Raw genomic sequence first — 11,742 nt, 5'->3', positions numbered from 1 at the left:
GAATGCCGCCCGAACCAGAAGCCTGACCATCATCATCGCCGCCGCCTCCGCCCGTCCTTGCCGTTCAACGAAACGCCACACGCCATACCTACGAGAGCGAAGAGGGTAAAAGAAAAACGGAGTCCAGTCTCCGCGGTATGCCCAGCAACAAAAGTATCAGCAGCAGCAATATGCAACGAACCCCGCAACCCGAGAACCGAGAACACCAACGCAATCCGCGATATCATTATGCCATTCATTCTTTCATTGAAAGCACGCGCCAAACCCCCAGTTTTGAATATATCCCCCTGAAAGAGAGATAAGAGTTCAACCCCCTTCCGGTAGGATCCGGCCCAGACTCCTCAGCACCTCCATAACCGGTACCTCCTTCGTCCCGACCTTCTCCTTCTCCCTCTCCTCGCGCTCCCTAAGCCTCGCGGCACTGAGTTTGAGCACTGCGTCCGCCTCCCGGCCCGCCGTTACGACCCGCATGTCGAGCTTGTGCACGCTGTCGGCGAGCTGGTCCACCTTGAACTCGAGCGCGGACTGCACGTTCTGCAGACGGGAGCGGACCTGGCGCTTGAAGGAGCTGAAGGCCGTGTCTGGACTGGTGAGGGCGGAGAAGATCTTGGCTTCGGATTCGTCGAGGAGGGCGGGATCTGGCAGGGGTGCTTTGCGCGGGTCGGAGGGATCTGGGTATAGGGGTTCTAGCGTGGGGAGAGGGGCGGCGATGGCTTGCCAAGCCTTCTTTTGCGCTTTTAATCTAGATTGGGGAGTTTAGTAACGTATTATGACCGACCTGTAAAAGTAGAGGAGGGACAGGAGGTGAGGAATACCTTTCAATCTTGGCCTCTAGCTCTGCGATCTTGGCGTCGTAGTCGACGTTCCGTGGATTGGGTTGTAGGACTACCGGCACTGGTGGTTTGGGCGCATCTTCCCGCGCAAACCAGTCCGAGAACTCTGACCTCGCCCCAAAGTCCCTGAGAAGCTGATCTTGAATAGCGCGTGCTGCAGAAATACAACCGTCAGCATCCGTCTCCATTCCACCCAAACATTCGCAATCACCACCACATCAGTCAACTTACCCCCCAGAACCGCACTCGACCCCGGTTTTCCGTGCGGTGGTTTTTCACTAAGCGCCCTCTCCCCGCACCAAATCAACAGCTGTTTCATCCGCCGCGGTTCGCTTAGCCCATCCGCCGCGATGTACTTGTAGAACTCGGACGGGTCGACCTCGCGGTGTGGGAGCGCGTTATGCCCATTGTCGATGAGCGAACTAGCCCGCCGCCCGCGCATGCCCAAACTGCTCCGCCGGCCGCCGCTTGCCCCGCCCTTCTTGCGGAATTCCTTGTTGCGGTTGATTATGGGCGTATCGCTGAAAGGTAAGGCGATGACCTGGGACTGAGATTGCACAGGTAGGTCGGCCCGTGGCGTCCTTTCCTTGCGCCTCGGAAGTTCTGGTCGATCGCCATCGTCTTCGTCCCCTACCTCCTCTTCCGCTTCATGCGCCCCATTCACTTGCGCCGATCTACCCCCCCTTGGCTGAGTCCTCTTCTCGACCGTTGGTTCGCGTCCCTTTCGCCTCACTTTGGATCTGGGCGCAGCTACTTCTTCCTCTAGTGGTGGTGGTGGTGGTGGTGGTGGGGCCGCGGACTCATGGTCCAGACTTGATTTCCTCTTCGCTCTCCTCCCCCTCGTTGTGGCTGTTGCTGTTGCTGCCGCTGGCCTGGATTGCGAAGGTGGTGGTTGTAATGCTGGCGCCGGTGCTGGCGGTGAGGCGCGTCGTCTTGTTTCCGCCTTTGGCGGCCTCCCCCTCTTCTTTGCCGGGGCTGGTGCTGGCGTCGGCTCTGGCTCTATCTCTGGCTCCTCCCCGGCCGCTGGGACGGTCTTAGCCCTCTTTGAACCCCGCGTAAACAAGAAGTCACCATCCTGCTCGTCGTAGACTGCTGCGGCTGCGGAGGGCAAGTCAGCATCAGCATCCTTCCGCTTTCTCCCCTTGGTCCCCGCCGCTGGCTGCTGCTGCCGCTGTGGGTCCAGTTCCTGGCTACTCGGTAACGCTCGCGACGGTAGGAGGGGCAGCGACGTACCCGCGAGGCGTTTGCTGCGTCGTTCCGACCGGTTGCTCATGCTCAATACTTGTAGCGACTGGCGAGTCCGGACGAGAGTAGTCATGGATGACGGCGGGGCGGTCGGCGCATGAATGCGGTGGCGGCAGCTTGTAGGGCGTCAGGTCTTGCAGCGAATGGTCAGGCGCCGAGGTAGTTCCGTTGCTGCGACTGGGCGCGAAGCGATACAAAAGACTGCTCCTGCGCGTCGCCGCAATTCGAATTGCCAAATGCGAGACCTTCGGTGGGCCGAATGGGCGAGCGGTGGACGCGTCAATTCGTGTTCGAACAGCCGTATTATACTTCGCGTTATCTACCGCTCGAGTAAGTCGCCAAGCGCACTCGGCCGGAAAAGAAGAAGTGTCGCGTAAGTAATGCTGCTTTGGCGATGACGATTGATCCTGGTCTTCTGAACGTGCCGAGAAGCGGGCTCAGGAACCGCGATGGGAAGTTGCGCCCCGTTTGTTTATCCGCGACTTGCAGAACAGTTGCAGCATAGACGCTCGGACCAAGTGGCACACGTCCAAACCTTATGATGACCCCACCTTCGCTGCGAGGCTACAGCTCAACATTATATCACAGTATGCGACTCACTGATCATCTCCGCTAGTTTCTATTATGTTAAAGACCCTTATTAGCACATTGTGATGGATTATGCAGAGCTCACAGATGGCATGCATCGTGAAGGTGTGCTATGGCAGGTTAATTCCATAGGGGATCAGTAGCCTATTATTTCCGTGTACTAGTATGGCTACTACCTACTGATCAACCACCCTCCTCACTCAAAGAATTTCCCCGTCGACCTCTTCACTCAAAGAATTCCCTCCGCAACGCCCGTCCTTGCTCCTTTCCAGGTTTCCTCCTGTCATCCATCCCTTTGAAAAGGCAGCGTAAAACAAAGCCGACCCAAAAGCACAAGGCCGAAACACACCATACGCCATTTTGTCGTGCCCCGCCTTCCCTTGTTCCGAAGACATATAAGGTGAGGAAGGATGCTGAAAGGGCCGGCAGGGAAAACTGCCGACCCGAACGCACCGTCTCACCAACCCTGACCAACCGTGGCCTTCGACGCCGATGAATGTTGGATCCGAGGCCGGCCCGGCACTATTATACAACCTTAACCTCCCTTCAAAAACGAATCTGGTGGAACGAGCCTCAACAGCAACCACCGAACGAAGATGATACATGACTGAAAGTGGAAAAAAAGAACATGAGAACGCCCATGATGCCGAGAGGGGACGCAGCAAGTGCTGCATCAGCCTTTTTCGGGCTTACTGTGGGCTCATGTATTGACCACCCACATTCCCTAGTCCTTCGATAGCGGCATCAAAAGCCGCTTGAAAGTCCTGGGTGGCGGTGGCCTCTGCCAAGGTAGCGTAACTCCCGCCCATAGCGGGATCAAAACCCGCCTGCAAGTTCTGCGCCGCTTCCAAATGCTGGGTAGCGGTGGCCACTGCCGATGTAGGGCCATTCTCGTTCTAAGAGAATCGCCGGTCCATGGGCGGGCCGGGAATGACAGGATGGTTTTGCAGCCCGCCCTGAATGGCGAAAGCGTTCATGGCGTTCGCATTGAATGCCGCAGCCTCCAACTGATGAATGTAAGCTGGTGACGCCCCCTGCTGTTGGGTGACCGGGCAGTCTTTATGAGCCATTAGGAGCGTTTTGAGAGTAACAACCTCCTCGCGAAGCGCCGCGACCGTACCATGTAACTCGTCGTTCTCGCGGCTAAACTGCTCCACCTTCGCCTGGAGGCTTGCGAGCCACTGCTTCTTGCGTTGCCGGCACTTGAGCGCCGCGACCCTGTAACAATACATGTCAGCGTGATTATTGTTGCACAGGCCCTGTCCGGCAAAACGTACCTGTTACGCTCCAGGAAGTTCGCTCGTTTTTCTTCGTCAGTCATCTTAGACTTCCCATTGCCGGAAGCACCATCCTTGCCACCGTTGTTATCGTTGCTGTCGTCCGAATGGTGACTATCGTGACCATTTGTCGCCCCCGCAGCCCCGTTATTCGTCTTCGATTTTTTGGCCGCTGGCGCTTTGGTTTGCGTATCCTCCGCTTTGCGCCGCGATGTGGTCGCTGCGTTCCCCGAGCTACGCTTCCCTCTGGCTCGCGTATTGGGACGCGTCTGCTCAGTCTCATCAGAAACGGGGCTCGCCTCGCTTACGGCCCTCACCGAGCTACCTGCGAGTGAGGGAGCTCCGTTGATTTGGTTGTTGGGATTCCCGGAATACCGCGGGTGAATAAGAGGCGGCGGTTGAGTGCCGCCCCGCCCTTGTGCCAACATGAAGAGACCGTTCGCCGCATCATTATCGTGCGGATCGAACTTCGATTCGGGCTTGGACGGTTGTATTATGCCACTAATTGTCTCTTGTGGCTGCGATGTAGGTGCCGCAGGGCGCGGGAGATGCAGAGCCTGCGACTGCTCGCGCTGCTTGATGGCGGCCGAAACGGCGGTACGATGGAAGTCTAGTGTGCCCGGCGTTGCGGCGGGGACACTTCCAAAGAGACCCGCATTCGGGCTGGGGGCTGGGAACATACTCCCACTGCCCCCGGGGGTCAGCCCCGTCCGCAACGACGACTCATTCGGCGTCGGGAAGCCGACGCGGAGTTGCTGCGTATCCCCAAAATAGTCAGCTGCGGGGCCGGCCAGCATGGCCGGGCTCAAGTTGCCGGTCCGCAGGGAGTCGGAGCCCCAAGGGAAGGGCGTGGCACCACCGGGGAGGAGTGCTGAGGGTGACGTAAGAGCCGCGACGGACGGCAGCTTGGTGCCGCCTCCTGGTGTATCGGGGGGCGCACCGCTGAACGATTGTTCAAAGGGATTGGGCTCCAGGCTGAGCGAGCCGCCAACCGGGTTGCTGAAATAGTCAGGGCTGTTTGTATTTGGCTGCTGCCCTGGCCGTGGAGGAGGAGCAAGCGGTTTGGCCTGTTCTGTCGTCGTTTTTTCATCGGCTTTTACTGAGGCCTCATCACGCTTGCCATCCACTTGTTTATCTGCAAGAAAGTCGTGGTTGGAAACGATATTCTATACATCGGATGCAGCAACTTGAAAACATAACAGACCAAAGAAACGTGGATGCGCTCACCTTCGCTAGATGGGGAAGGCTTGCCCGATTGTTCAGGTGATTTGGACTCTCCGCCACCACGGGCTCTCGTGGGCGGCGCCATGATGTCAACGAAAAGCTTGCGTCAACCACTTGTGATGCGGCGAGTCGGGAAACGAGAATGGGGAAGTATGAGGTCACGGATTGGAAAAAATGGGAAGCGACCGCCCATAAATTAGGCCCGGACTGCTGTTATAGCAGGCTTCGGTTTGCGCTGATCAACCTTAACGTGTGGCGGCAATTTGCAGGCGGCCGGATGCGTTGTGTGGGAAGGTGTGGAAGAAGCGAAGAGTCGAGACCGAGAACGGGGGAGCGACGTCAGTGTATGACGTTGGGAAGGGAATGGCGCAAGTCGAATGAAAAGTAATGGAGTCGCCCCAGTGGGACCCTGGTCCGTGCGTCAATAGCAGCCAGCCCAGGCTCGATCCATCGGGTTGTTTGTGGGTTGATGTACAGTACATACGGTACTAGTACTGCGTACATAGGGCAGACGCCAATTACAAAGCAAGTCATCTTCAGAAGACTCGCTCCTCATTCCGCGGTAGTTATATCGCCTGAGATCGTCTCGCCTCGACTCGACTCCTGAGCCTGCACGGAGTACCAGCGCAAGAGCGCGAGATGCTCTCGACAAACCACCAGAGGCCTAAGCACGCCGTGTTTCCATTCTCCCTACACCAATCGCCTGTCCTGATCACCACCTCGAAAGGACCTTGTGGGTCCACACCGTGCGCAGTACTGTGCGAGATTTCCTGGGCATGCGTGTCCCGCAACGGCTCCCGAAAAGGGGGAAGTTCTCTCACAACGAGGCCACCAGGCCACCATCAGCAGGAAGTATGAGTCTTTGGTCTTGCATCCGACACTCGAAATCAGTATCAACAGATTCTTTATGTACATGCATCCCTTGACGGCTACGTTTAGTGACAATGATGGCTGGCGATGCCCTCAATCTTTTACCAATATCGAACCAGATATGCATGCGCGCTATTCCGGCTATAAAAGCTGTTCCTCACACGACCAGGGTGCAGTTGAGGGACAGCTCGGGTCGATTCTAACATGAAGAGGATTGGTCTCTGCAAATCCTGTCTTACAGACTACTAGTATGTAAAAGCAAAAGGGCAACCCATCCCACGGCTGCCGGATATATGAACCATTCGCTGCTGAACAATACCGTGTTGATGGGCGGATTTCATACACCAAGGTAGTGTACCAAATTGCTATCCAGCACCTGAACCAATCATGTTAATTCGAAGCTAAGCGCATTATCCCACCGTTCAGCAACGCCCACACGCACTGTGCAACTCGACAAAAAGCGCCCTTTTCCGGCGCTTTTCCATTTCCACCGGAGCCCCGGACAGTTGCATTAGTGTACACACCCGCCTGGCACCCCTGCAAACATCAACAACTTCTGCTCTCTCTCTTAGTATAATATATTAATTTGACAGAGCGGACGCAAATCACGAAGAAATCAGATAGAGCGAGCAATCAGGTATCCGTGATCTACAGTACCATAGATGTAAAGATCGCCATTGCATCCATTCCCTCCAAGCGATTGTTCAGGACTTGGCCAATGCGGCGCGGGTGTGATTTCTTCCAGCGATGACGTAACCGGGGATACCGGGGGGTACCTAATGGCAGGCCGTTCTGTCTCCGACGGGCATCATGTAAGCTTAACGGTTTTCATACTGTGGGGTGGATCCTCCCACCAAGTTGTCTCAACCCAAATCTCTGGTGCTACATACTCTAAAAATTCCGCGGTGACAAGTACAGTACCTAGGTACTTTTATACACAGTAGTACTTCGTACACCATTCGTGTTGGAAATGGACGACTTCTCTTTCTGTGAATGATTTGAATTGGTTGAATGGATCATCAGAGCCACGATTTGGCGTACGGCTACCGGTACGCTAAGAATGTGCCAAGTGCTTACAGTACATGACGGATATCCTCGCACCCTGCCGTAGCCATATTGTGCAACAATTCAAGAGGGCATTTCCAGGTTGTCTCGATTCATCGAAGAAGATATGGCCTTATGACTGACTAGCCCTGGCGCGGTTTCGAGGGCAACGGACGGCTCCTCACTTGGCTCAACGGGCGCCTGGGTTTTCGACTTTGTCGAGGTCGGCAAGTGACAAGCGGGAAGCTTCCAGGTTTGATAGACTTGCAAGTGCTTACGTGTAGCCGCTGCCGCAGGGCAAACTTGAACTTCAAAAAGATAACCCAGACCAAAACTTGGTTCGTTTCGATCGGTTGCAGGTGTTTCCAGGGCTACTGCCATGTCCTTTTGCTTGTCAACAAAGGATTCGCCTCGGGTTGAACTCCCGGCTCGGCTCGCTTCTTTGCTCATGCAGGCCGGGCCATTTCATCTGCAGATGCGGGCCAACCACGCTTGGATTCTTGTCAACGGTGTGGGGAGCCAAAATTGGAAAGCTGACCGGCTCCCCGAGTTTATTATTGAGACGGTTACAATTGCACCTGCCCTGTGGTCGTTGGAGTTGCAGAATTGGCGCGCCTACTAGTGTATAGATATTGCGTACAACAACACAACCAATGTTGAGTTCTGCTGTGCTCGCGAGACTCGGTGATGGGATTCCTTAACAAAACAGCTTTCACTCCGCACTGTGGAGAGTACCTACGTATTCCGTACACGGATACAGTACAGGACAGAAGACACCCCGCAGTCTTCGCGTGTAGGTTATTACTGTAGGGTCGCATACTGCATCCGGTTACCAAGCCGCCCGTCCCGGTCTCTGGGAGGCAGTGCTCCCAACTCCCAAAACGTGGAAGGGCAGATCTTGTGGAATCTTGCGGCACAGATCCGGCGCAAGGCCCATGTTCCTTGGAGCAGAGCCGCCGACGTAATTTGCAAAAGCTTGTACGATCGTCGCGCAACACCAACTACCAGCGTATACTGTAGACACCGTGCCAAGGACAGGAACCTAATAAACAGAGCGTTGCACAATCGCGGGTAGTGTATGTGCTGTGTGTGAAGCTTCAGGGCCGTGTACAAGACAAGGTGGCATATCTCTCCCTCCCGGACGTTAACTAGCTGGTGCCAACCCGGGGCGCACCACCTCCTCCAAGGCTTCCCCTCGATCTCGATGCTCAACCCTCGGGTCCGTAGGTCAAAGCTTCACCCACCATACCCCCTTCTTACTAATTATTAAGCCGGTATACCTACTAGTACTAAACTACAGTCCTACACTAGCAAAACTGCTCCGTTACATCCGCATTTCCCGTCTCCCACCTCCGGGCATCTCGCAATTCCCCCCATCTTCCCATCTCCTGCCCTTCCCGCCGCAGGAGAATTCCCCACCACCCATATCAATCACTGGCATCCTGCTGCCCTTCTCCTCCTCCCCTCTAACAACCCCTCAGCTGAGTCATCTCCCACCCCTCCCCTTCGGCCGCGCACACTTCTGCCTAGAACCGCTCAATCCCACGCACGGTCGCAATGGGTGCGCCCGCGGGGAAAGACTGTGTGTTCTCATCTGTGCCGCGGCCAGCCGCACGGAGGGGAGATTATTCCTGCTAGTTTGGGAGGGTGATGATGGATGAGAGTGAAGGTTTGTGGCACATTGCGTGAGGGTGATTCCCGCGTAGGGCGAGTAATAAGGGCAGTGGTATACAGTAGGATGGTAGGGAGCGCGGCGGGGGACATGGTGTAGTTGTTGAGGGACTCAGAAGGGCCCTTATTATGTGCATGATGAGGCTTGAGTCTTGGGAAAACTTACTATTACATACTAGTACATGGGAGTCAGCGAAAACGAACTCTTCTTCCGACGATGTCCACAGCGTTAAGTAAGGGGGCTGGGGCCCCTCGCTGGTGAGACTGATTACAACTTGGAACAATAAGCCACTATATTAGTACTACTAACACTGGTACTCACACTCTCCTCTACTTGTCTGCAACAGATGCCATCAACCAGAGAAAAGCCACCGCTGACGCACCCTCATCCAACAAACGGTCTGCTCCCCTTGGGCAGCGTGACCTTGAAGACCAGCGCCTGGCTATCCAAGAAGGGCACGGTCGCCGAGTCGTCCACATACTGGATCTTACCAAAGTTGATGTACCCTACAACAACGAGACAGGTTATTTTTCTAAGGTCAGCGAGCCACACTCTAAATAACAGTCTAACCCCCAACTAGCAAGGACACAAGGCGGGGAGGGAATTCGACACATACCATTATTTGTAACAAAATCGTTGTCCGAGAGCGTAAACAAATAGTACTCATCCTTGCAATCCTTCTTCTTGCCCTGGCCGGCCGGGTTGACAGGCACGAGGGCAAGCGCCTCCCACTTCTCGTTGAGCAGGCCCAGATCGACGGGCGCCCCGTTGTGCACGACGTCGCCGTTCTCCGTCGTGAATTTATTCAGCTCCGCGTTGACGTTGTAGTCGAGGAAGGGACACAGCGTGGCCGGCCGTACGCCCTCCACAAGCTCATCAGATTCCTCGCCAGCAGTCAGATTCCCATCGCGGATATCATCAAACCTAGCCCCCCTGATATCCGTCGCCCCGGAGATATCCACCACATCCACATGGCGATACCGCGACAGCGGATCGTCCTGGCCCCTGCCGGCGCCCGAGTCGCGCGGGAGCACCAGGAACTGGGTGTCGGACACGTAGAGGATCTCGGACTGCGCGGCCACGCGCGTCTTACCCTTGGCGTTGGTGTACGTCGGCAGCGGCACGACATACTCGGCCTCGTACTCCATAATAATCCCGTTCCCGTTCCCGTTCCCGTTCCCGTTCCCGTTCCCGTTCCAATTCTTCTTCTTCTTGGGGTCAACAGCGTACTTCAAAAGCCGGGCATTCCTCCTCGAGGCCGACCCGGCCCCGCCCTCCTGCTGCGCGGCGCTCTGCAGCATGACCCACAGCGCCTTCCCATCCGCATTCATAGTCAACCCTTCAAAACCCTGGTTATTCTGCCGTCCATGCTCCGGGTCCGCCGGGTCCGGGACCTGCGCCGGGTCGTAGATGGGCGGCGTGTCCGAGTTAAAACTGATCTCGCCCCGACGAACGGGGAGGATCGCGTCGGGCGGCTGCACGGCGGCCACCATCCGCCCGTCCTTATCAAACTTGTACACAAACGGCCCGTACTCGTCGCTGATGAAAAATGACCCGTCGTCCAACACCACCAGACCCTCAGCGTCCAGCGCGATGCGCTTGTCCCCGGAACCACCACTACCGCCGAAGCCATCCCCGGGATAGGCCGCGGCCGGCAGCAGGGTCGTAAACCCGCCGGTGCCGGCGTAGGACAACCCGCCCGTGAAATCCGGGTCCAGCCCCGTCATGGGCTTGCCGTCGGGCCCGGAGAGGAGGATGGTGCGGTTGTAAGCGAACCGCAGGTTCGGCTTGGACGGGTTGGCCACCGTGGGACCACCACCATCATCGGCCGCCACAGTGAAAGTGATATCGAAGACGTGCAGGCGGGGGATTGTGTTCTGCGTGCCGTTGGTGTTCCATCCTCGATCGGGCAGGCCGTATAGCGTGCCCGTGTACGTGTACGTGTTGTCCTTGTGTTTCTCGTTCTTGTTCTTGCTCTTGTTGCCGGGGTTCAATCTCGCCCAGTTCTTGATGGTCATGGACGATCCGAGGGAGATGGTGTCGCCGTACTGGTCGCGCGCGTCGGACGGAACAGACCCGAAGCCTGCTAGGCCGTGGTAGGTGTAGGACTGCCCATTGCATGAAACGGAAGCCACCGGCGGCTGCTTGGAGGAGGAGGCCGCGGCGGCGGGGGTGGCGCTGGAGAAGATGCCCAGGGCCACGAGCTGCTTGAGGGACACCATTCTTGCTACCTACTTACCTACCGTACCTTAGGTATGAACTTCAAGGAGACCTCTGAGACCGGACCCGGACCGGGGCCGTAAACAGAGCCCATTGCGCCATATATATATATATATATATTTATCCATATACAAGTACATCCCATCCTACTGCGCATTTCCCACGTCCCGAAGTCGCACGTGGATGCCCATGGCCCAGCTGCCTTGATGGTGTAGTCCATACTGAATGTCCTGTATAAGGGTAGGTGCTCAGCTGCAAGACATCGTTAGCGGTGTTGGCGGCTTGCCGCTGTCGCGTGCACATGTGCCTGGGGCCGGTCGTGATTGGCCGGCCGGCCGATTCAGGGGGGCCTGCAACCCTACGAAGAGCGGGTAGGCGGGATGGAACCCCCGATTCCTTCACCGAGCCGTATATAATCCAGCCCGTAGTGTGAGTAGGATGGTACGTATTCCCGGGACTTTGGACATGCATCGCATTCTGTGACAGGGAAGGCAGGCACGTGTATCCGTTGAAAATGACCAGAGATGACAAGGCTGAGAGGAGGAAGACGCGGCCTCATAGAGCGAGGGAGTGCAAACACAGACATCAAACAGAACACCACAACCATGGACAAGACACTTCACATATACTTGAGTACTTCACAATATACTGATACTATATTGTTGTTACCCTCTCGTTACCTATAATAACTCAGATGCGGGCGGGCCTTTATCATTTTCGTAAAAGCACCCTCGAGATTCCAATTCCACAAGTGGCACCATGGCACCAT

The 11,742-nt window shown here is 56.2% G+C and overlaps 4 protein-coding genes across 4 annotated transcripts; all 4 read right to left on the bottom strand.

Annotated features, from left to right (window-relative positions):
- Positions 1-119: 119 nt before the first annotated feature.
- B0T15DRAFT_128810 (Mis12-Mtw1 protein family-domain-containing protein) lies at positions 120-2,272 on the bottom strand. Its single transcript, XM_062861726.1, has 3 exons — positions 1,065-2,272; positions 816-987; positions 120-742 (listed from the first exon to the last, which is right to left on the bottom strand). The coding sequence occupies exons 1-3, from the start codon at positions 2,149-2,151 to the stop codon at positions 307-309; spliced, it is 1,695 nt and encodes a 564-aa protein (XP_062724858.1). The 5' UTR covers positions 2,152-2,272; the 3' UTR covers positions 120-306.
- A 432-nt stretch (positions 2,273-2,704) lies between these two features.
- Positions 2,705-3,537, bottom strand: B0T15DRAFT_128764 (uncharacterized protein). Its single transcript, XM_062861725.1, has one exon. It carries the CDS (start codon positions 3,338-3,340, stop codon positions 2,867-2,869), a length of 474 nt encoding a protein of 157 aa, XP_062724857.1. The 5' UTR covers positions 3,341-3,537; the 3' UTR covers positions 2,705-2,866.
- A 25-nt stretch (positions 3,538-3,562) lies between these two features.
- Positions 3,563-5,252, bottom strand: B0T15DRAFT_509470 (Aft1 HRA domain-containing protein; the record flags this gene model as incomplete). The annotated part of the gene is made up of 3 exons (XM_062867788.1): positions 3,563-3,884; positions 3,944-5,078; positions 5,171-5,252. The coding sequence occupies 3 exons, from the start codon at positions 5,250-5,252 to the stop codon at positions 3,563-3,565; spliced, it is 1,539 nt and encodes a 512-aa protein (XP_062724856.1).
- Positions 5,253-9,016: 3,764 nt separating this feature from the next.
- B0T15DRAFT_128746 (esterase-like activity of phytase-domain-containing protein) lies at positions 9,017-11,205 on the bottom strand. Its single transcript, XM_062861724.1, has 2 exons — positions 9,370-11,205; positions 9,017-9,259 (listed from the first exon to the last, which is right to left on the bottom strand). Exons 1-2 carry the CDS (start codon positions 10,973-10,975, stop codon positions 9,138-9,140), a joined length of 1,728 nt encoding a protein of 575 aa, XP_062724855.1. The 5' UTR covers positions 10,976-11,205; the 3' UTR covers positions 9,017-9,137.
- Positions 11,206-11,742: the final 537 nt, after the last annotated feature.

The sequence above is a fragment of the Chaetomium strumarium genome, assembly GCF_033439665.1.
Source record: "Chaetomium strumarium strain CBS 333.67 chromosome Unknown B0T15scaffold_2, whole genome shotgun sequence".
Taxonomy (NCBI): Eukaryota; Fungi; Ascomycota; class Sordariomycetes; order Sordariales; family Chaetomiaceae; genus Chaetomium; species Chaetomium strumarium.
Note: the sequence above shows the minus strand (reverse complement) of the source record. Positions and strands in the feature narration are given on the sequence as shown.

Coding starts and splice junctions, on each gene's coding strand:
- B0T15DRAFT_128746 (XM_062861724.1), bottom strand. CDS start 10,975: ATGGTGTCCCTCAAGCAGCTCGTGGCCCTGGGCATCTTCTCCAGCGCC. Junction 9,260..9,369: donor CGATTTTGTTACAAATAATG/GTATGTGTCGAA, acceptor TCGTTGTTGTAG/GGTACATCAACTTTGGTAAG.
- B0T15DRAFT_128810 (XM_062861726.1), bottom strand. CDS start 2,151: ATGACTACTCTCGTCCGGACTCGCCAGTCGCTACAAGTATTGAGCATG. Junction 988..1,064: donor GTCGAGTGCGGTTCTGGGGG/GTAAGTTGACTG, acceptor GTATTTCTGCAG/CACGCGCTATTCAAGATCAG. Junction 743..815: donor CTAGAGGCCAAGATTGAAAG/GTATTCCTCACC, acceptor TCCCCAATCTAG/ATTAAAAGCGCAAAAGAAGG.
- B0T15DRAFT_128764 (XM_062861725.1), bottom strand. CDS start 3,340: ATGCAGCACTTGCTGCGTCCCCTCTCGGCATCATGGGCGTTCTCATGT.